This window comes from Pararge aegeria, chromosome Z (assembly GCF_905163445.1).
Source record: "Pararge aegeria chromosome Z, ilParAegt1.1, whole genome shotgun sequence".
Taxonomy (NCBI): domain Eukaryota; kingdom Metazoa; phylum Arthropoda; class Insecta; order Lepidoptera; family Nymphalidae; genus Pararge; species Pararge aegeria.
Genome location: NC_053208.1, coordinates 13,021,494 through 13,044,343, shown reverse-complemented (window position 1 = coordinate 13,044,343; position 22,850 = coordinate 13,021,494). Strand labels below are relative to the sequence as shown.

Genomic DNA, 22,850 nt, shown 5'->3' with positions numbered 1-22,850 from the left:
ATAGTAATAAAAAAAATACTCAACAGTCAATTCAAAAAATTACTTCTAGACGATGGACATGGGTTTTGCCAGACGGCCAGTATAAGAACGCAATAAACTAATTTCTAACGAACAAACTCAAATCATAAAATGATTTGAGTGAATGTGGCTGAATCGCAAACCTTATTTTCAATAGTAACCACAGAATGCTTAGAGCACGTTTGAGAACATCATGTGCTCTAAATTTGAGTCGGCCTTTCAAAGTCAAACCATCGATGCCAAACTACAAAGTAAGAATAACAACTATCAAAGAAAAAGTCAACTTCGTGTCAGAAGTGTCTCTTTAACACTTAAACACTCAACAGAAATACAATCTGTTTCACGATATACTAACAGCAAGGCCGGAAGGAAAAAACAAAAAGACAAAAGATAATGTATATCAGATAAAATAAACAATGTCCTGGAGTTGAGGTCAAAATTAATTGAAACGTCAAACAAAACGATAACTATCAGAGAACACATAGCAAAATTGAGTAAAGGAATAAATATCCAAATATGGACAGATAGCGTAAATATTAGACTCGAGACCATTGAAAACATATATACAAGACCAGAGGTATAAAAAGGGCTCTTAAAATGAAAGACTGCCACTGCAAGATTATTACAGATCCATTATTCTCATGTCGAAAATCTATAAAGATTTTGTCAAAGTAATCTTATGTCGAATAACGAGAACTCTGGGAACAAGCAGGCTTCAGAACAGGATACTCAACAATAGATCATATACATGCTGTACGATACATTTTTGAGAAGAATAATAAATTGAATGTACCATTCAACTGTTGCTTTATAGATTACTCCAAAGCATTTGAATCAATATAGCACGAAAGTATTTGGCATTCTTTGAGAAAACAAGGTGTCGAGCATAAGTATATAAGAATCCTCGAACGTATACACTCATAGCACAGCATAGATAAAGCTAGAAAGAAAATAGAACGAAACGAAAATAAACAGAGGCGTACGACAAGGAGACCCGCTATCTCCTAAACTATTTACAGCTGTTCCAGAAGAAACCTTTCGCAAACTAGGAGCAGTATGGACTAAACATAAGTGGCGAAATACTATCCCATCTAAGATTCGCTAACGACATGACATTATTCGCAACAATAAAAGATCATGTCCAAAACAAGCTAGTAGACCGAGAAAGAGAAAGTCGCATGTTAGGGCTGACGATGGAAACTACATTGAGGATAATATCACCATCAATGGCAAGATTATTGAGTATGTGAAACAATACACTTGTTTAGGACAACAAATCCCCACCACTGATATAAATACTGCTAAAGGAAATAGATATTAGAATCGGTAATGTATGGAAATGTTACTGGTGGCTAAAAGAAGTAATGAAGAAAATCGAAACTAAGATGTCAAAGCAAAGCTGTGCAACACCTGCGTGCTACCAATTCTGTCATACGGCTGCCAAACTTAAGCACTAACTAAAGCAGCACGAAATAAGAAACAAGACACCTGTCAGACAGGAGATGGAGAGGAGCATGCTGATTATTAAGAAATCGGACAGAATATATAACAAAACCATTAGAGAACTTTCAAAAATAGAAGATGTTACAACTAGGGTCGCTTGAAATATATTTGAAGCCCCGGGATGCGCTTGGCATGTTCTGTGATTTAGCCAAGGCGTTTGACTGTGTTCAACTGTACTGGTTTAGCTCTTTTCTTGATGAGTTACTATTTGCGCGATAAAATTCAAATGGTAGACGTGAATGGAAAGCGGTCAAATGGGTCGGTTATGAAAATTGGTGTTCCACAAGGGGCTATATTAGGACCTTTTCTATTCCCTATTTATATTAATGACCTTCACTACCTCGCTGACGACAATCACGGGATGGTGTCATTTGCTGATGATAAATCACCTATGTTTAAAATAAATCAACTTGAATTAGATTTTGACGATGTTTTTGACTCTCTCGCTGAAGCAGAAATGGAAAAAAAAAACTGAGTGCAAAACATTTGGTAATGTGAATTTATGCATTACCAAATGTTAAATATGTAAAGACCGCTATACTACTTAATGTATGTTCACAAAAATATAACTAAATTTAAGAGGAAATGTGCAATAATTTAAAAATTAGAAGCAGAAATAAACTTGCAGTGCAATATACTAGACTACATAAAATAAGTAATTCATTTAAAGGAAATTTTATGCTATCTTGGAGATGCCTTTGAAAAAGTTCAAAGTTCTTACGTTAAACGTAAGCTAATAAAAAAGTTCTAATATAGTAAAGAGGACTCCGTCGACGATAAAAAAGCTAGCGTCTAAATTAATGCTTTAACCTAAGGCTAAGTTTTTGTGGGCTTCTGAGGCCAAGACGCGTTTGGAGCCCTCGTAGCGTTAATTTTAAGTTGACGAATTTAGTTATCGCTATCAAATCACTTCTATAGCATATTTTACATGTAATGTACGCATCAATTTGAATAAAAAATATTTTTAACAATATAGAAGACTGACAGAGCTGATAAGATAATACAGTGCTAACCACGTGATCCGAACTGCGGAAAAAGTACTTAGGCGGCTCCGGAGTATTCACTCCAGAGATAATTTGGAGTATCGAAACATCGACCAACCAAGGCGGCTGACTGGCGCAGAGAGCAGCGACCCTGCTTTCTGAGTCTGTGGGTCCGATTCCCACATCTGGAAAATGTTTGTGTGAACAACATGAATGTTCTTCATTGTCCGGATGTCTCAGTACCAATAAGCTACGCTTACTTTGAGGTTAGGTGGCAGAGTGTATATTGTCGTACTATATTTATTTATAAATTACTAAGAAAAAAGTTAGTTAATACTAAGTTCGATCTCTGATTTTCTATATTTATCTGTACGCCAGCCAAACTACTCGTAGAACCTTAAAATGTGTCTTAACTCTGTGTCTTCTGTAATGTTGATGCATTTGAAATGAGATGCTGATGTTAAGTGTAGGGTTTCATGGACTTTACGCTGCACGAACGGGTCGATCCTAATGGAATTGAAGATCCAAATCTGTCTTTTTGAGAAACATATCTACGCAAGGACAGCTTTTATAGTTCAGCTACGTAGCATGGAAAAGGCCCGATAATATTGAAAGTCTTAGGTATTATTATGGACCGCGCTGAGGGAAAGAGAAGCCGAATAAGTGTGTCGAATCGTTAGATTTACAGCATTTACAAATGTGTCCAAGGCTATGCTAGCGTCCAAGGTCCGTAATGCCAATTATACCTCAATAAAAAAAGCTTGCAGAGATGGTCATAAACTACAGCCATGAGTTCACGACGAAAAAGAATATAGTTAACCCTCAAAATACGCGAAATAAGCGACACGTCTTTGTCGGTTGGGTGGAAGCTAGCCTCAGGCCGAAGCCTCCCAAATGACTAAATAATTAGATCAATAATAACAATGTAAACTGTTCCTAAGGTATATATAATTAAGTATTTAAATTTAAATCAATTATTTTTCACTTATGAAACAAAAACCTATCTTAATACAAAACTGGAACCCAATTACTACAGCCGAATACTTATAATCTCACTGTCCTAAGTAGGTATCAGCGTTATCATTACCGTTGGAGCTATAAATCCATCACGTTGCACCAATTCAGGTCTGAGTCTTAGGTAACGATCATTATCAGGACGAAGACCGGCGCCTTAACAAGGTCTCAAAGCGCGATGGCGATTCAAATCAAATGCGAACCTGCAAAATCGGTGACCAATCCAAGCAATTCGGTATTTATTTAATTATCAATTTACTTGTTTTTTTATTAATCACTAGCCTAACTACCCTTTGAAAGGCATAGCCCCACTCTAGTAATACAAAGGAATATGGAGCTTGGCTAAGGTTCAGCTTTTGTACTGGTTTTATTTAGTAAAAGTTATTTAAATTTTGGTGGCATAATTATAACAAAAAAAAAATCTTAGTTGGTTGGACCCCGTTTTATTTTAATAAATAAAAGAAATCGAAATATTTACAAGGTACCTAACTAACTAGCTAGCTAAGGTACACCAGAAGATACAATTCGCAAAGCTTTCAAAATTGTTTTTTTTCCGGTTTAATAGGTGAAGGTCACGTGTATTGATTTTTTTCATGGATTTCATTCCTGCAAGTAAACAAAACTTTTTAGAAAAGAAAGAAAAGACGCATTCGCTTCAGGAAATCATGATAATTATGTTCGCAAGAAAAAATGAATGCACCACAGCATACGCAAAGCGGAAGTTTATAGGTGAGAAATATTAAACAAACTCTAATGAAAAACTCATTTCCCATGAACCCATTAGATATTCACATAAATATTGTGTTGAAATAAACACTTAAAAGCTATGATTTTTAATGCACCTTTTATCTTCCGAGATAAGTGATCATAATCCACATTTTTCCAAGAGACTCATTAAAATCTTCACTTAGTAGTATGTAAGAAGTGGTAATCGTCGCAGATACAAATTATTAGGAAGTTTTTCATATTGACGGACATCTTCCCTCTCTTTCTGCGAGTCCTCTTCTCTCTTTCTACTGCCTCTGACTTTTGCGATATCGACGGCCGTACTTACATAAACGAATCTATGTCACAGGAACGGACGGATTACTGCAATACCGATGTCTGCCATAGAGTTTTCTAAATTGTTACCATGAACTTTTTATGAATGAGAGCAATGTAGAGCGATACCTAGGAATATTTAAATATATTAAAACACCACGATCCGACGTGTACATACCTGGTGATGGTGTCAATGGTGGTTGTCCTTACAATAGCGATCGGGTGTAAGCGGGTCGCAAGGTCGGCCCTCCTCCTCCACCTGGACCTCACGATTAGCTGGAGTTCATTGCAAGCCAGCGGCCACCGTCTCCGATCGATTTTTTTAACGCGATCCGGACACTCATGGAGGAACGACCCAGAGCCGGCGGCGGCGGCGGAGGATCTTTCACGTAGGTCTGACGAGGCCGCCGGGCGCGACCGCGGCACTCGCGCGTTTATTCCTACTCTAATTTTAGTCGATGCGATGCCGGAGGAGACTCGCGCATGACTAGAGCAGGATTGTGGACGCCCTGGCAGGCTGCGAGCGATGCGTCGCGCGCACTAGGACGCGCACGATCGATATTGCTAGGCGTGCGCTGCGGACCTCCCGAAACCAAACTCACACTACCAAACACCCTTTATTTCAATGATGACGTTCGAAATCGATGTCATCGTGAAGAGATTTTAAAGCGCTAGCGGCGCGGTGCGGGCGCAGAAAAAATATAAAGCTTGTTTCCCCAACTTGTACATCTTGTAAATCGTCTGAGAATGAATTGAGCTATCTGTCACTATCAGGCGGTGGTATCCGAAGTCCTAACCACTAAACCTGGTTAAGACTTCGGACTTCAAAATCCATGATAAACATCGAGAGGAAACCCGCATGAGAGTTTTCCATAATGTTCTCAAAAGCGTGTGAAATCCACCAATCCGCACTGGGCCTGCGGGGTGGACTACGGCCTAAACCTTTCTCATTGTGAACCATGCCCTGTAGTGGACCGATTATGGGTTGATATGATTTTCTGTCACTAATAGGTAAAAGTTTTTAAGAAATTCTTTTAATTTCCAAGAATTAGGGTAGAGTGCTCAGGGTTTTTTTTCGTCATTCTAATTGAAGTTAAGGATATACCTATTACCTAATAACCTACCTAATACCTACACACGTGGTAAGCTCAAAAACAATACCAAGATATCAACTGATGGAACCTACCCAGAAAAATATTCACATTAATAAATTAATTTATTTTTTAAATTTTTATTAAAAAATATCTACAATTCATGGCCTCGTGCTTCTCAAAGTTAACGACGTTGCTCAAGAAATCGTGAACCTGAAGTGACAAGTATAACACAGGGAATAACAGTCGTTAGGGTTAAAAATAAGTCTGAATTGGCCACCCCACAACAGAGCGGTGGACCCCAACTAGGTAGACGGACATCACCAAACGAGTTGAAGGAATGAGTTGGACGCAAATTTTTATGTCTTTTCGAAATATAACACGCTCGAAACTAGGTCTATAGTATTACTATAATACGATATTATGTCCTTGTTTCACGTAGAAACAGGGCCACGGATTGACGTAATTTTTTCGCATAGAGAAAGTTTATGGCCCGGAGAGTGACATAATATGCTACATTTAATCCTGGAAAAATATTGTCTATTTCAATGATTTGAAGCACATTTTGAAGACCTCGATGTTTCTATCTTAGACATGCATCACCTTACAATCAGGTGGGATTTCAATTAAGGGAATTAACTTGTAGAGGATTACAAAAAAATATATATCCTACATCTTGAAGCTAAAATGACTGAACATATTTTGATAATATTATAAAGTTTAGTATGTATAATGGTATGATCTTAGAACTTGGAATATTAATCTAGTTTATGGGTTATGTTATTTCACAAACAGCAAAATGTCCAACAAAAAAATTGAAAATAATATACGTAAATAGTTATAGCTAGTTGAAGTGGCTTTGAAAGTTTATTGCGATAACTTTTAGTGGATATAAAATAATAATAAGAATTGATGTGTAGTGAGTAAGGCTTCGGAGTCGCTTTCAAGGAAACCGAGTTCGATCTCTTCACAATTTGAAACAATTAAATATCACTTGCTGAAGAAGGTGAAGGTGAATGAATATATTGTGAGGAAACCTATGTAGGTTTACTGCGAGTTCTCCATAATGTTCTAAAAGACGTGTGAAGTCTACTAATCCGCACTTGGCCACCGTGGTAGACAACGGCCTTAACCCTCAAAAAAAGAGGAGCCTCGTGCCCGGTATACGGTCTATAGTGGCCCGGTAAAGGGTTGATAATGATAAAGGAAGAATATTCTGAAAATATAAATCAAACTTTTAGTATTATTTTAATCAATGAATTTCTTTGAATTTAAAACGAGTTTAAAAACAATTTCTCCTCCTTTTATGATTTTAACTGAAGAACAATGACAAAAAACATTTATTTGAACATCAGAATAAAGAAATCAATGAAAATGTCTGTATGTATGTTAACAAATGACAACAAAAAAAATACTCAGCGAAAAACATATACCATTTTTTTAAATACTAGAATCAACGGTGAATCTTTCATATATCTGTGTTTCTATCTTTCCTTTTGAAATATTGGTTTAAATTATGACTATAAAATAGCATCTTGGGTTTTAAGTATGAACTGTTACAAAACAGGGTGGCGCGATCGGTCTTAACTGGCACAGCTGGCAAGAACCTAAACAATAAAAATCGACCACATTATTATTATGATCTGTTGGCAGTTGGCACTGTCGTGGGAATGTCTTTGTCCAAACGAATATAAACGCTGTCCTCCGTTCAACATAACTTGACACGCAAGTAATTGTAACCAGTGTTCTTTCTTCTCTTACGTTATTTTGTTTTAGTTTTAGATGTGTTGCTACTTCTACGTAATTTTGCATTAAATTCATTGAATCTGAGTTTGAAGTTGCTCAATATGGTGAAAAGATCGAAAAGGTAAACTTCAAGTTGAATGTACTGTACCGAGTACTTTAGCTAGATTTACGAGAATAGAAGTTTGTGGGAACAAGGTGGAGGTTTAACTTGTAATGAAAAAAAGGTAATTCGTGCGTGCCTGTAAAAATAACTTAGTATTGCTTGTCATTAAATACAAAATAATTCAGTGATGATGTATTTTTATTGGTAGCTTCTTAACAGATTTTTTACTTTGTAGAGAATGTTTATGGATTTAATTTAAGAAGAAGAATGTTTGTTGATTATACAATACCCAAAAATGCGGGAAAAATCTTCACTATGACAATTGTATATTTTCTGCCGCACGACTGTCGTTGTGGTAAACTAAATGTGGAACCTCTTTTTAATTTAATTCAAGGATTTTTTCATTATGGATATCATTTTCATTCAGATTACATTTTGGAACACAACAATCATACAATTATAAAACAAAATGCATGATAATGTTTGCTTAGTGTTTGTATCTTAAAAAGTCAAGAATCAAGAACCAGAAAATCAGTTTATAAAAAAAAAAACCTATTTTGGTAATCTGTGTTCAATGGATTCAATTTCCAAACGCCAGCGTGGATGTCACACGGGTGTCAAATAAAAAAGCTGAATGACGTTATTCATGTAATGTAAAAAAATATACACATTCGTAATAATTATTAAGTTGTGCAACAATGAATCTCATTCAAGTGAAAGCGAGGCCGTATTTATTTAAGATGCTTTTTATTTTTACACTTGCATTTACTATAGTTGCAACAGGTAAGAATCAAATTCATGTTAAGTATTTTAAACAACATTCTTTGTGGTGGCGTACTTTACGAATGACTACGATGACGTAAATAATAAAACAATTATTCCTATGTACCTTCTAACGGTTAACAGGAAATTGTTAGAAGTTGGTTAGAAACTACTAGTTGTATGTTTGATAATTTAAAGCTGTACATCATTTTTTTATCTAAATCCTCCAAAGAATTACGAACCAACGCCAAAGAATAACGAACCAAATTAGGAAGCTCTGAATTTTTATAATGTCTGCGATTGATTTTTTTTTTTTTTTAGGAAATAGGTTTTGCATTTTGGAATATTCTACACTTGTGTTTATTATTGCCAAATTTAGATAAACTTGACCTAAATAACTTGAGCACTTCTGAAGTGACATAAAATTATATCATGTTCTGTTTGTCTTAAAATTCTGTTCAAAGATAAAAAACAACTATTCTGTTCAAAAAACTGTACTAACTTATTAACTACATCTTTAAACCAAAATTGATTTGTTGAAAGAAAATAATTATTATCGAAGCATTGTCTTCATAACTAAATGAACTATGTTCATTAACTAAAGAACATACCATTTACCACAATGCTTTTTCTAACCTGCACTTCATACCCAGTGTAACTGTATTTCATTTCTGATCTTGACATGGCATCTCTATTTTGGGACAAAATGTAGGTAACTTTTAAAATTAATTAATCATATAATCAGCATCATTCTGCCCTGCATAGGCCTATTCTCTCAAATGAAGGAGGCTTTTAGACCATAGACCCACCCCTTCAAGACATATTATTCAAATTTACACAATTTAAACTATTTATTATGTAGCTTTACTTATAGCTAATTTTGACTGAACATCGGGAAAGGCTAAAGTGTGCCTCTAATAAATAACCACATATTTGTTCCATTTTCTGTGGAGACCCTGGGACAGAGGAGTCTGTGTGCAATGAAAGCAAAACATTACACAAGTTTTGATTGCTTCATCTGGTGACTGAAAGGGCTGGCTCATTTTATGCACAAATAATCAGTGTGGCTGTTCAGTGCGGAAATGCAGCCAGCATTCTTGGCGCCATTCCTTACAGGCATAACTTGTACCGTTATTAGTTTAGCTAAATAACGTATCCTTTATACATCTCCAGGATGTTTATAAACTTACCTATTATAATTTTTATTTCCTATAACAAATGACTGCTAATAATCTACAGATGATTGGCCTAGTAGCTGTACCAAGAAATAGTTGATTGCCCTGCATAACCAATATTTATTTATTGTTTGCAAAACACTACAACAAATAGTAATTGTTAAATTAAAATTTAAAGTAAGCGATAAAATAAGTCATACTCTTAATTGACTTGTACTGTTAACCAAGATAATTCCTTAAACTTTTTATGGTGTGTAAGTGAGTGTTAAGCCCTTTAAGATCTTCACTTAATTTTTGATACAACCTATCTAACAATTACACAACACCAACCAAAAGTTTAATAAAAATCTGTTTGGGGTTCCTTGATTAAGATTTTTAAAACATTAAAAATGCAGGTGCAGTTTTATTATAAGTATAGATAGCTTGCTATGTACAACAATCCAAATGGTCTGTTTATGGTCTGTTCCATTATTTGTGCTCTTACGCTTAACAGTTTCTTCCTGTCATATCAATTAAAACTAATCTTCATGCAGTGAAACATAATTTAACAGTATTGTTACAACGGTCAATAACCATTGTTGAGTGGTTTAATTATAGTAGCTCTATTTAACATCACTTTAATAAAACTTTCACTTTAATTACTATAATGACCCTATTAAACATAATACCTACTTGATAAACAGGGTGTGTTTTGGATGAAGGCATTGTTTTAAAACCTGAAGAGTTCTTTTTCATTTAAAAATTTGGATGAGAAACATATATTTGCGATTGAATCTATCTTTTCGTTTCGAAATATTCCAATCTATAAATAAGCATTGGCACAAGTGGCAATCATACATATTGTGCCCACAAAACTGAAGTATTCAATGTATTGTGTTGAAATGTTGACATTCATTTTATATCATTTGCATACCTTGTGCATACCCTCTATGCATGCCACTGTGTATATAACAGCAGGAGCATTTTATGCATAATAACATTATATGTTTAAGTAGATGTTAATAGTTTACAAGTAATCTCATGAATATCTAGTGAAACATTAAAATTAATTCCATTAATTACTATCAAATTATACTGAATACTATTTGTATCTTTCCAGCGGATTTAACATACAAAGTTAATGATAAAAATTATATTGGTATAAAGCCAGAGTTTATTGCCTATGATCACGTCCGTGAACGACGTGACGTCGACAACGCTTCTGTGCCTGCCGCGCCTGCCACAACAAATGCTTCCAATTCAGGGGCTTCCTCTATTACGTCTACCACCGTGCCTACACAAACTATCAACACATCGGGTGCAAGTGAGTTTTTTTAAATGATACATCATATTTATATACTATATTTATACAGAAGTTTACGAGATGGCGCTTATAAAAAAAGATTTTGTGTGTTAAATCACGTGTTCTCTGACTTCTGCTTGCGGCTCAGGTTTGGCGGGTCACTGGTGTCAGATCGACCGGTTACAATTTATTGTGTCGCCGCTGTGAATATCTTGCTAATATTGGTTTCCGCCAAGAACAGCGGCAGTTTCTTTGCTGGAAACGATTTCGTATCTTGTAGTTGTATTATATATGTCCCCAAAATGTTGCTACGTTTATGCATCAACACGGAGCAAGAACGGATTAAATGCAGCGGCGTCTCTGCAGCCTCCGGGCAGAGTCTACATAGATCTGTGTGGCTGCACTTTTAGGTTATTATCTATTGACTGCTAATGCCTCAGATACGGCCCATCTGTTAAATGGTTTTATCAGCACTCGAGGAATTGTCCATACCCATGTTATGTAAAATAACTTATGTTTAATGAGATTTTTGTTCTAAAGTAAAGAACATAATTTAACATAGCAACTAACATTGATTTAATATGTTGCTATGAAGCTCACTGCCTATTTGATATACTTGACGAATCGATGTAAATACAAAACTTGTTCGAAATCGTTACGGCCGTTTCCGAGATACAGAAGCATATCTATATATAATCGAGAATTGCTCGTTTAACTATCATCATCACATCAACCCATTACCTGCCTACTACAGGGCACGCGTCTTCTCCCACAATGAGAAGGGTGTATGCCGAAGTCCACCACGCTGATCCAGTGCATAGTATTATTATTTATTATATTACATATAAAATTCTGATGTGCGTGCGCTAGTAATTACTAAAACCCTCCTAATTTGCTTGACCGATTGTACTTATGAGGCTCTTCGTAGCTATAGCTGGAACTAGCAAGTGGCGCTGCTGCTAAAATCCAGACATTAATGAAACAGCTCTGCCCGCTACAGCGTGTACAAAATTGAAAATTCAAAATTTATTTATTCATGTAGGCCTATCACAGGCACTTATGAAGCGTTCATTCATATTTGTTTACATAATTGTAAGGGGATGGTGATAACTTCGTTCGCCAACAAAAAACTTAAGGTACGAGGATTCCAAACGCGCCCTGGTCTAAGAAGAGCCCACAACAAACTTAGTCGGGTAATTTTTTTTTTTTGTTATCACCAACAGTGACTTTATATTAAGCTATGAAGCTAGAGCAATTCTAATTCTGCATACTTCTGTTCTTCTAAAGTCGTTGCGTGAAGATACCATCGAAATTATATAATAGATAACATTAATTTAAGATTTAAATAGGATGTTCGGTTTAGAAATTCTCGTACCAATTTTTTTTAAATCCATTCAGTTTATTCCACTACATGCTAGTTGCTAGCTAGCATAGCTCTTGACTGCAATCTCACCATACTACTCTAGTGGTACACACGATCTTAGACTGCATCATTACTTACAATGAAACCCAATAGTTTTCTACTCTGCAACGTACCTGAGAGCATGGCTTTGGCAGTGTGTCGGTAACTAGCCACGGTCCAAGTTTCCCACCTGACCTGACCAGACGTAATAAAGTTCCAAATTGCCGGTAATTGAACCCAGGACTAGGGAGCTCACCACTGAATTATGAATTATGAAAGGGTTATAAATAAAATCACACTTTTTTTATGTATGCTATGAGAACCCTTTATTTAGCAAGATAAAAGTAAAAACTAATATCGCTCCTAGACCCATAAACTATCTATATCGAATACATTTCTGCTTTTTCATTACTTAAATTTACATTTAGATTGAGTAGGGATTATTTTTTATTACTTTAATCTATTAAAGTGGTTCGTTAAAGCTACTAGCTGAATTTTAAAAAAAATCTTATGTTTTAAATTATTGTACTATTTTTTGAGACAGTCATGAATCCGATTAATGAATACTTACAGCTTATTTTCTCAACGTATGTTTTATTTGTCTTATGTTCTGACATTGGCTCACATCGTAGTGTACACTTAACACACACATTGAACACATGTTATGGCACCTGTTTATATAAAGACTGTTTATTTTATTGTCTTAAATTTTCTTTATTTTATCGGGTTGTTATAGCTACAATGCTAGTAAGAAAGGGGTAATAAGACACAACCCATGCAAAATATCACTTATACTCTATTTAGAGGAGTTACTATGATTACGTACGTAATAACCTAGGTACTAGGTATATGTTAGTAGATGTCAGAAAAGAGTAACAAAAAAAAAAATAACACCGAATCTTATAGTTAATGCGATTTCAAGCTATTACAAGTAATTTTCGCTAACACCATAGTAATCCATGATCCATCAGTAACCTTAAATGTAAACACAGCAAATTTTATGGTTGTTACTGAGGATTCTGTTATGGCCACTAAACTGAAAATAGTTGTGAATGAAAATATTTTCGTTATTATAAATACTGTAATACATTTATGTACTCAGTACAGTCGAACTAGACTTGTATATTTAATTATCATTAAAAAAAAATAAGACGATAAAATGGCCGTATTATTGCTGCATTGCATTGCATTGCATTGCATTGATGGCTGATCAGAATACTGTGGTCAACACATCTCGCAACGTACCTCGTCATTTCATACGACACCCACGGAAAGATTCGCGGGTGTTGTACGAGGCGACTAAGGAAATATAACAGAACGGGCAGCAGCGTCCTCTGTGGTACTACTACGTGCCCAGACTTTGATTATCGACAAACTCTCCCGATGGGTGAGGCCTTTTGCCCAGTAGTGGACTGATATAAGCTATTCATAATTAGCAACCCATTACTGGCCCGCTACAGGGCACAGTTTTCCTTTTAGATTGACAAGTAGTTAAAGCCGTAGTACACAACGCTGGTCAAATGAGGATTGATAGACTTCACACACCTTAGAGGACATTATGGAGAACTCTTATGCTGCAGGATTCTTCGTCATGTTTTCCTTCACCGTTAAAGCAAGTGATGTTATGAGATGCGTGAAAGGGATTTATCCCGGTCCCACGAAAGGGAATCCGGAGCTCTAACTAGTCTATCAGCGCTTCATCGACCACTAAAGAGACGATAAAATATAGTCAACTTTTGCTCTTATTGTTGCATAATATCACAATTGCAATACAAAACGTCTCCTGTAAGGTACAGAAGATTCACTTTGTCAACACTTTTGATGAGATAACTGCAGTCTTGGTACACTAATAGCGCGGCGATAAATTGAAGTTTGTTCACTGCCGCGCTGCGTTTCTAACGTCATATAAACCCAACACTAGGATTAAGCTAAATTCAGCCTTAACACCACAACGAATGGCTCATAATGTACTAAACTAGCCGGATGAGGGACAAACCGGGAATACGCGAGTTACTGCTTATTAGGAATGTTATAGAGCTCCATAACATCCTTAAATCGGATATCCGAAATATCAATCTATCCGAAATCGCAATTGTACCTACGTGATTATGTTACAATCCATATCAATGTTTTAAATGTAAAAGTGCGTGTTTGTTTGTTTGTTTTTTACCTATGTCCAGCTCAACCGATAGTAATGAAATTGGGCCTCTCTGCCAAAATTTTAGCTCGCATCCCGGCAATGGACATACAATATTTTTTGTCCCGGGAGTTCCTGCGGAATTCACAAAAAACATTTATTTTGTACATACATACATATTATAGTACATATTATATATTATATACGTTTAGCTCAATCTTAAATAAACTAAGTACGAACATAGATTCCAGTCTGGATAACAAACAATACTTTTAAATCAGAGAAAGTAATTAAAATATATAATCATGGTATGGTATTCATAGGCGCATCCGCGGGCACAGCTAGTACTATTCATAAATCCATAGCTATAGCCATCTAGACTAGATTTCATATATTTAACAGCTACACTACTAATATTTAGATTATGACAAACTTTAAACAAAACCTTGAAATAAATGACAGCGCGTTACTGTTATCGACACACTATATGAAAAAGTGACAACATATTTAAAATAAGAATCATTTTATTAATATATTTATAATAGAATTATTAACATTAATCATAATAAACCCTTAAGCTGTTTGTTACCTATCTTCTATACTTTATTACTGCTCTCAATGTCTGTGTACATAGCGATATTTATTCATGTTTAATTAAACACAAGTGTTTAATTAAACATGACACACACAAACAAACACTGTAGGTATATAAAATTAGTTATTGATTACTTAAAGAAAAAATATAATATATATAAATAAGGCTTTTTAAACTTAATGAAGATTTGATTCTGCATCCAAACTTATTATTATCAATGAGAAAGCATACCTGCTTGTTTGTTACCTGAAATTTTGCTCAGAGATCGCTCGCATCCCTGAGACTCATTGGATTTCTATCCCGGAAAAGAATAATGGTTCCTAAGGCATTCATAATTACATAGGGCCATAGCGAACGGCTTATCCAACCGCAGATGCAATCTCAACGTAAGTTATAGAGATACAGATTGCATCCTGGACAAAGAATACTTTTATAGGAGAAATTACAATATAAATAAATGTTAACTCTATTAATTTGTAATAATTGACGGACTAAGCAGATGACCCACCTGATGGTATTCAAACCCATCGTCTATGAACAAAGCAACACCTCGCACCGTGTGCACGTCCTGCAAAATGTCGCAGTGTCCATCAATATTAGTCGTAGGTGTTAAACGTTATGTGCCTGTAATGATACCTGCAACCATAAATAAATGAATAAGTTTAAGAATAGACTGGTCAAACATAAAAAAAGAAGCACAGGAAATGATATAGACGCATCAGCGAAAGCTGTTTATTCTATTATATCATAACCACGCCAGTCAGACCAGAACACAGCAATATGTACTGCTCGGCGACAGTAAGGCTGATTTGTGGCAGAAAGAAGCATGGCAATAGTACTTGTCCGGTCGAGCTTTGTCACAAAATTTGCTAGTATTAAAAATAATACAATATATATAAAAACTAAGCGGGCTGTTCAGCGCGGAAATGCAGTCAGTATTCTTGGCATGGATTCATTAAGATTATGTGTTATCTGTATGCGATGCGTAATAAGTAACCGTGCATAAAAGTGATACAAAGATGTAAACAAATCAATGTAATTACTGCTATTTCTATACCTATATACCTTACTAGCGGATTCCTGCGACTTCGTCCGCGTACAAGTACTAATTAGGATGTCAAAATTTCATCTGCTGTCGTATTCGCCTTCACATCGCACGGTAATGTTTCGTTAAAGGATCGCAGTGTGATATCCAGCCTATAACCTTCCTCAAGAACTGGGCTAACAATGATTGCTAAATATTTTTCAAATCCGTCGTATAGATTAATAGAATTCAAGCAAATATGTAGGTTGAACTATATTAATAAACAGGATGCCTTAAAGATCAATACACTCCGTGAATTTCCTCCTTAGTACAAAATTAGTAAAATGCAAGAAAAAAAGCTTGAAAAATACACCATTCAACTGGTGGACCAACTATACATTTGTTGTAATATATATATAGTAAGAAATAAAAAACATATAATATACCTACACAAAAGAACGTACAGAAACGTGAAAAGATTATAAGTCTTGGGTATCCTATTTCTAAGATTTTACGGGTAATTGAGTACATTGATTAATATTAATTATCTCGGTTTAGGGGCAATACACACCGAATACATGTGCGTGGCGTGTGCAGCACGTGTTAAAAAGCCGGGCCCAGAGCGGGCTGCAACACCATACGCTCGAAACGTAAAATTCTGATGTGTGCGTGCGTGCTTTCTCTGTAGTTTGGGTTATTTAAACCCGCCTAATGGTGGGATAGAGATATACGATGGTACGGTTCGATAGCAAACCTTCCATTTCGAGTTTAGCTATAATATTAGGTACCTTCTAAACCAAACTTTTCCCAAAAGAACGTCACGTTAGCTCTGAATTACTATTAGTTAGTCAATAGTCATGAAAATAATACGGCCATGTTGTGTATTCAAAACAAACTGCACATTCACTAGCACGCGCAGCTCTGATGCGTGCGTATCTGTGTGACAGTGTATGGACTCTATATAAAGATATAAAGTCCATAGACTGAGCCATAGAGAGCCATGGAATACAACGTAATTTTAACGTGTTTGCAAGGTGGCCCCTCTGCTTCACGCCTGTACGCAGATGGCGGCTCCGTACCTTACGCTGTGTACGAAACGCAGTCTGGGTGACGTGCGTCTTTCATACAGTTTCACACGATTCAACTAGTGCCGCCACACAAACGTACTGCACACGCCACGCACACACACTTGGTGTGCATTACTCTTTAACCGAGCGCCGGCGGATAGTTTAATATTTCAATGACTCAGCGGTATTTCTTTCTTTGTCTCTAATTTCCTCGTCACCGTATTAAAGTTGTTTGTGGCCGTCCCTATTGTTCTTCCATATAACCTTAACATTGCAAAACCGAGCAATGCATAAATTTATTAATCAGCTGGAATACCTTCCTTCGTTTTAAATCCTATTAGCAACCTACAGTTCTTAACGGATACACGGATACGGATTTCCTTTTAAAACAAAATTGATAATTAAATACTTTACTTAGCTGTTAACATAAAGGCATTAAAATATTTCTTTGTAAATAAACAAAAATTGTATATCTTCATGTTAACATAATCGATTTAAATTCAGGTTAGACGCGTTGAACGGATGGAACTATTAATTTGTGGGTTCTAAAAATAATCTAATGCAATTCGAGAACAAACAATGCACTTACGAAGGCGTTTATATAATTTGAGCATCCTTGGCAGTAATCGACCCGTATCACTGACAAACGGCATGACGCTCTCGGATCACGTACGCCTTCATAACCCCTCTAAGTCACTGCATATTTACTTGTAGATAATAGGCAGAGCAATATATATATATTTTTATTCCACTTTAAGTTAGCCTTCGACGAAGTGTCGAAGATGGTAGCGGACTAACCCGGTTTTGGCAGCTACCCCTGATCAGTTTCTCAATGAAATGTTATCTCATTAAAACTATATTCGGGGTTTACTTTTACTTGCCATCGATGTAAAGATCTGATGTGAAACAATGTATCTCGACTTTTCGTTTACAATACTTACTCTTACTTGCATTCAAGCTGCAGTAAATAATCTCTAATTGATTGCTTTATGACTTATAGAATTCGTAGGTAAGTTGTACGTTATTATTTATCTTATAATTTATAAATGCGAACATTGGCGAGCAGGCAAGACAAAAAAGTATTATTTTATTTTATGTATCGCAAAGGAGAATTGTAGATTCCAGAGCAATAATTAATTAATACTATCCCATTCCAACACTGAAACTGTTTATAAAATCTGTTTAAAAACAATAACGTTAAAGATACGCGGATAATGACTTCACTATTGTTTTAAATTATCTTATCTTCATAGTTCATTGATTTCCAATTCGTAGTAGGTATTTACTATAAGAACTAAATGTATTAATTATACATATATGAACTAAATTGGAATAAAAAAGTATATATAATTAGTTAAATATAGTAAAAAAAATATAATTGAAAATACTATAATTACATATAATGATTTCAATAAATGCATATTTCTGTTTCGTATAAAAGTATCTTAACTAAAATTTTCAACTCTCAAAGTAGCTCATTGTTATTGGCTCGAAATCGAAACGACACGTGTGTGTAAATAAATATTTTAGAATAATCTCGCGACATAACCTTTATTTTTTTCTATTGGCACATACTGTGACTCCGTTGGATTTTAAATGCTAATATAAAGACAGCTGTTGTCTCTTCGTATTTTTATTTTAACTCATCTTTTTGCAGTTGTTTCTCTAAGAAAAATGAACTCAGGGAAAATTTCTAGAAAAGGTTTTTCATTGTTATGAACCAACAATCCTTATACATAAACAATGTAATCTTAGGAGAAGTATAATAAACAAGTAGCTGAAAAACTTCATGATACATTAGCGCTATTAGTAAATAGTTAGCGTGCAACGTCATTAGGTTAGATTACTCAAGTAACTCGTGATGAATAAGCAGCCTTACGTCGGTCGTCAATTCATCGCCGAGACAATCTAATTTGCCCACTTACGACGCCATCGTACACTCAACGAGAGAAATCCTTATAAGGGTATTCTTCTTTTATATTTAAAAACATCGTTTAGTAAATATTTAAAAAAACAATTAGTTACTAGCCGTTTATTGCTCTCTAGTGACATATTATAACCGTAAAATTAAACCGGTAATTTAAAAAATATTATTATGTCCAGTAGTTCTAAGAAAAATTATGACATATTATAATGTAACACGTACCTATTTACAAACCAACAAAAACATTTAGGTCAACATTTTTATAAATTATTCGAATGTATGTTGGTTTGGTTTTACTCTATATGCAGCTCAATCACTATCAATTTTGACGAAATTCGGTGCTGGAGACGCAGATAAAATACATTTTATTCTTACAAAATTCCAACGGAATGACACAAATTTTCTTTATTTGCCTACCTATGTCGGCCTTAAGAGACGGCCGGAGACTGATATAAACGCAGAAAATAAAAGTTTTTTGGCCTTCAATATTTAAATAGTAGATACAACCGCGAGAGAAGTCGCTGGCAAAAACTGCATTAAATATATATGTTAAATTCGAAGTTATGCAAAGTACTGCGAAATATAGGCGAAAAAGATCACTTCCATTATCAGGTATGCACTACGGAATTTCATTATTTGATTTTATTGTATGTCTCTTTTAGTGCAAGGTTATCCATTATTTACACACTATATATAGAGATATCACCGTTCCGCACTGCATACTATACTATACTATACTATACGAATATGAATTTCGTAGTATTTATTTCTTTTCATCCATCGCTGCGACTCTTCAGAAATAATGGAAAGTCTGTATTATATTTGCTGTGGTTATATAAAACTTTCTCGTTTTTAATAATAATTAGCTAGAATAGAATAAATTAATATCAAGCAGAGGCGGCGTTCGAGTTTTGCACGGGTGGCACCGTTACTACGAGTACCAACACCAGAATAACATACGTAAACCTTTTGCGAGAGACTAAAGACTTTAATAAAACCCACTACTATTATTAAAAACTACTACTACTAAAGTTTATTTACAATTATAGTTTATTAGACATACCTTGACGCAATGGTTTAAGACGTTACTAGTGCCTTTCCGACCCATATAAATGTGAAAGTGTGGATGTTTGTTACTCAATCACGCAAAAACGACTGAACGAACGGGTTTGCATAAAATATTATATGCATGTAGCCTTTGGAAAAGAACATTGGCTACATTTTATCCCGATTCCTTAAGTAGTTCCCGAGGGAAAGTTGAAAATTGTTTACGAGCTAAGCTGCGGGCAGACCGCTTTGAATTTTGTACTTTGTACCGCAACATGTATTTTCTATACCGATCACTCAAATAGTTCCGTGGTAAGATTAAAAATTGTTAACGAGCGAAGCTTTAGACCCAATTCTGAAGCCCAAGCAGACGAATTCGCGGGCAGAATGTTTCAAATTGTTCCGTGGGAATGTATGCTTTTCTCTTCCTTATTTATTTATGGCTGCACACCAATAATTTTTAATTAATATCATATTATAAAGGCGAAAGTTTATATTATTGTTACACAATCACGTCACAACGACTGAACCAATTTGGCTGAAATTTGTTACAGAGATAGATTGTAGTTTGGAATAGCACGTAGGCTACTTTTTATCCCGGGAAATAAGAGAGTTCCCGCGGGAATAAAACACCTTAATCCACACGAACAAATCGCGGGTATCAGCTAAATTAAATTAAATAGAATGTTTAGATTCACTCTCGTGGTTACTCTATTGGGTCAATTATAATCAATGAGGTGACTATAACAGTCACAAGAGTGTCTAAAATGACTGTCTTAATAAACCTACATCGCGCTAAGATCAGTCTTAATCGTAGATCACTGATGAACCGATGAACCGAAACTTGAAAACTTTAAACCTGTTCATCGCTCGATGTTGGCCTTAATGAAATCCAATATGGCGGATGAGAGTAAAAAACAAGCGATTTTTATTTTAAACTTGTTTTGGCCTATGTACCTACTGCAACTTTGTATATACAGATCCGTCTTGCTTTTTGCTTTTCTTATATAAAGGAGTTAATTTTTCGTTTACTATTTCGGTGCTTTGCGTTAAATAAGACTTCGCCCTTTTTGGAAGGCGTTTAAAAAATACTAAATGTGATTTATATGTCTACAATTCTTTTTAATGACTCAGGTGTCTTTGTTTGTTATTTCTACTGACATAAATTAGTGATATCTTCATATCGTCTGAGTAAAGTACAGAAATCCTTTGTGGGGATGGGTATATGCTTTTATAATATGATATCGAAGGTAATAGTAGATCTACCTTTACCTAAGTTTAAACAATATATTAAAACACATTTAACCAATCGTGGCTACTACACGATTGATGAATTATTCCTTAACGACAAGGCTGCTTGGAAGCAGGCCACTCCGCTCTCATCTCTCACAAAACAGAATTCTAAAGATTGTTAAACTATAAAATGAAGTTAGAAAAGAGCAATCTGCTGAGTTTCTTGCCAGCTCTTCTCAGTAGAATCTGCCTTCCGAACCGGTGGTAGAGTCACTACAAACAGACTGACTTGACGTTGTGTGCTTATAAACTAGGCCTACTTGAAATAAATGAAATTTGAATTTGAACTTTTTTAATACGAATTAGTAACCGTTAATCATTAGCAAGTAACTATATACTTATTTATATTTTGTCCAGCATAGCTGCATTGCGAATATAATGAAATGGCCTATTTTATATTATTATTTTGCAGTTCTAGTATATTATTTATTTCCATAATATTAATGCGAAAGTGTGCTTGTTTGTTTATTTGTTTGCTTGGAAATTTTCGTCTCAACCACTGCAATGTATGATCAAATTTTGCTAAGAAGCTTGCATTGCATACTGGTGACGGCCATAGGACATTAATCCCGTTATGGCATCAGTATAAAGTAACTAGGGATTTTTTTTTTAATACGCTTTGTTACATATTTACTGCTTCACAGCTAAACCGATCTTGGCGAAATTTTGCACAGAGATAGCATGCATCCTTGAACCTGTTTCCCCTGAAGACCTAACAATTCTCGCGAGATTTTCCTAAAAACCAATTAAAACGCAGACGAATAAGTTATATTTCAAAAAAATGTTAACACAATATCAATGAATTTCGATAAAGGTAATATTTTATATAAATTGTTCTGAAAAGTTAATAGAAATCATGGAATTTTTGAGCTCAGAAAATACTAAGTAACATTTGATCAATACATTTATTGCAAATGAAAACCATAAAGTCATTTTTAAAGAATATATAATAGTAGGTACGTTAATTTGTAATGCCACGCTTTTTCTATGCTAATAATGTTAATACCCGTTATTTTCTATGCGACTTTTTTATCATACATATATTGTACGCGCCTTCGTCTTAAAATATTGTTTTTATTAAAAAGCATCTAAAAATAGCAGAATCGGCGGGAATTGGACTGACATCTATCTGGCTATCGCGACTGAGAGTTTTGGGAACTAACGCCCTTGCACGGTTAGCATAGGCCGGAGACAAAAATTATATCCCCTGATTATATCCCCTGACAAGATATAAAATGATCGTGTCCACCTGCCAAAGCACTTCAACAGGAAATAGGAGAAGTTTACCTCTGTTTATTATTACACGTATATCACTTTGATATTATTTCTAATTGTGCACCAATGCTCGGAGAGTTGACAAAGCTGAGAAGATAAAATTTGTCCTTTCCCCGGGAACAAAATTTACGCCCGCTCATGTTATTTATTTATTTATAAGTAGATAGGTATACATAGGTGACTTGATGTCCTGAAACTGCATTGAGTTTGTATAGACATTGCACAATCCTCTAATGTTATACAAAATTTAATTTTTTTTTTTTTTTTTTTTAATTTAATTTTTAAATTTTAAATGTTAGACGTGTTTTTTCTATCCGCTAATGCTGAAATTAATATATTTATGCTTTTCTATCGGTCTATAGCGACTG

The 22,850-nt window shown here is 35.0% G+C and overlaps 2 protein-coding genes across 4 annotated transcripts in view; one reads left to right on the top strand and one right to left on the bottom strand.

The window, feature by feature from the left end:
• Window positions 1-5,026, bottom strand: part of LOC120636425 (glucose transporter type 1) — a 57,362-nt gene extending 52,336 nt beyond the window's left edge. For all 3 annotated transcript variants that reach the window (XM_039907900.1, XM_039907901.1, XM_039907902.1), the window contains exon 1: window positions 4,738-5,026. The gene's annotated coding sequence lies outside the window, so the exon portion shown is untranslated. The remainder of the gene's footprint in view (window positions 1-4,737) is intronic.
• Window positions 5,027-8,092: 3,066 nt separating this feature from the next.
• The window catches only part of LOC120636062 (plexin domain-containing protein 2), a 30,371-nt gene continuing 15,613 nt past the window's right edge, over window positions 8,093-22,850 (top strand). Inside the window, exons 1-2 of the mRNA XM_039907331.1 lie at window positions 8,093-8,282; window positions 10,536-10,739. Coding sequence (XP_039763265.1) covers window positions 8,198-8,282; window positions 10,536-10,739 — 289 coding nt within the window. The 5' untranslated portion in view covers window positions 8,093-8,197. The remainder of the gene's footprint in view (window positions 8,283-10,535; window positions 10,740-22,850) is intronic.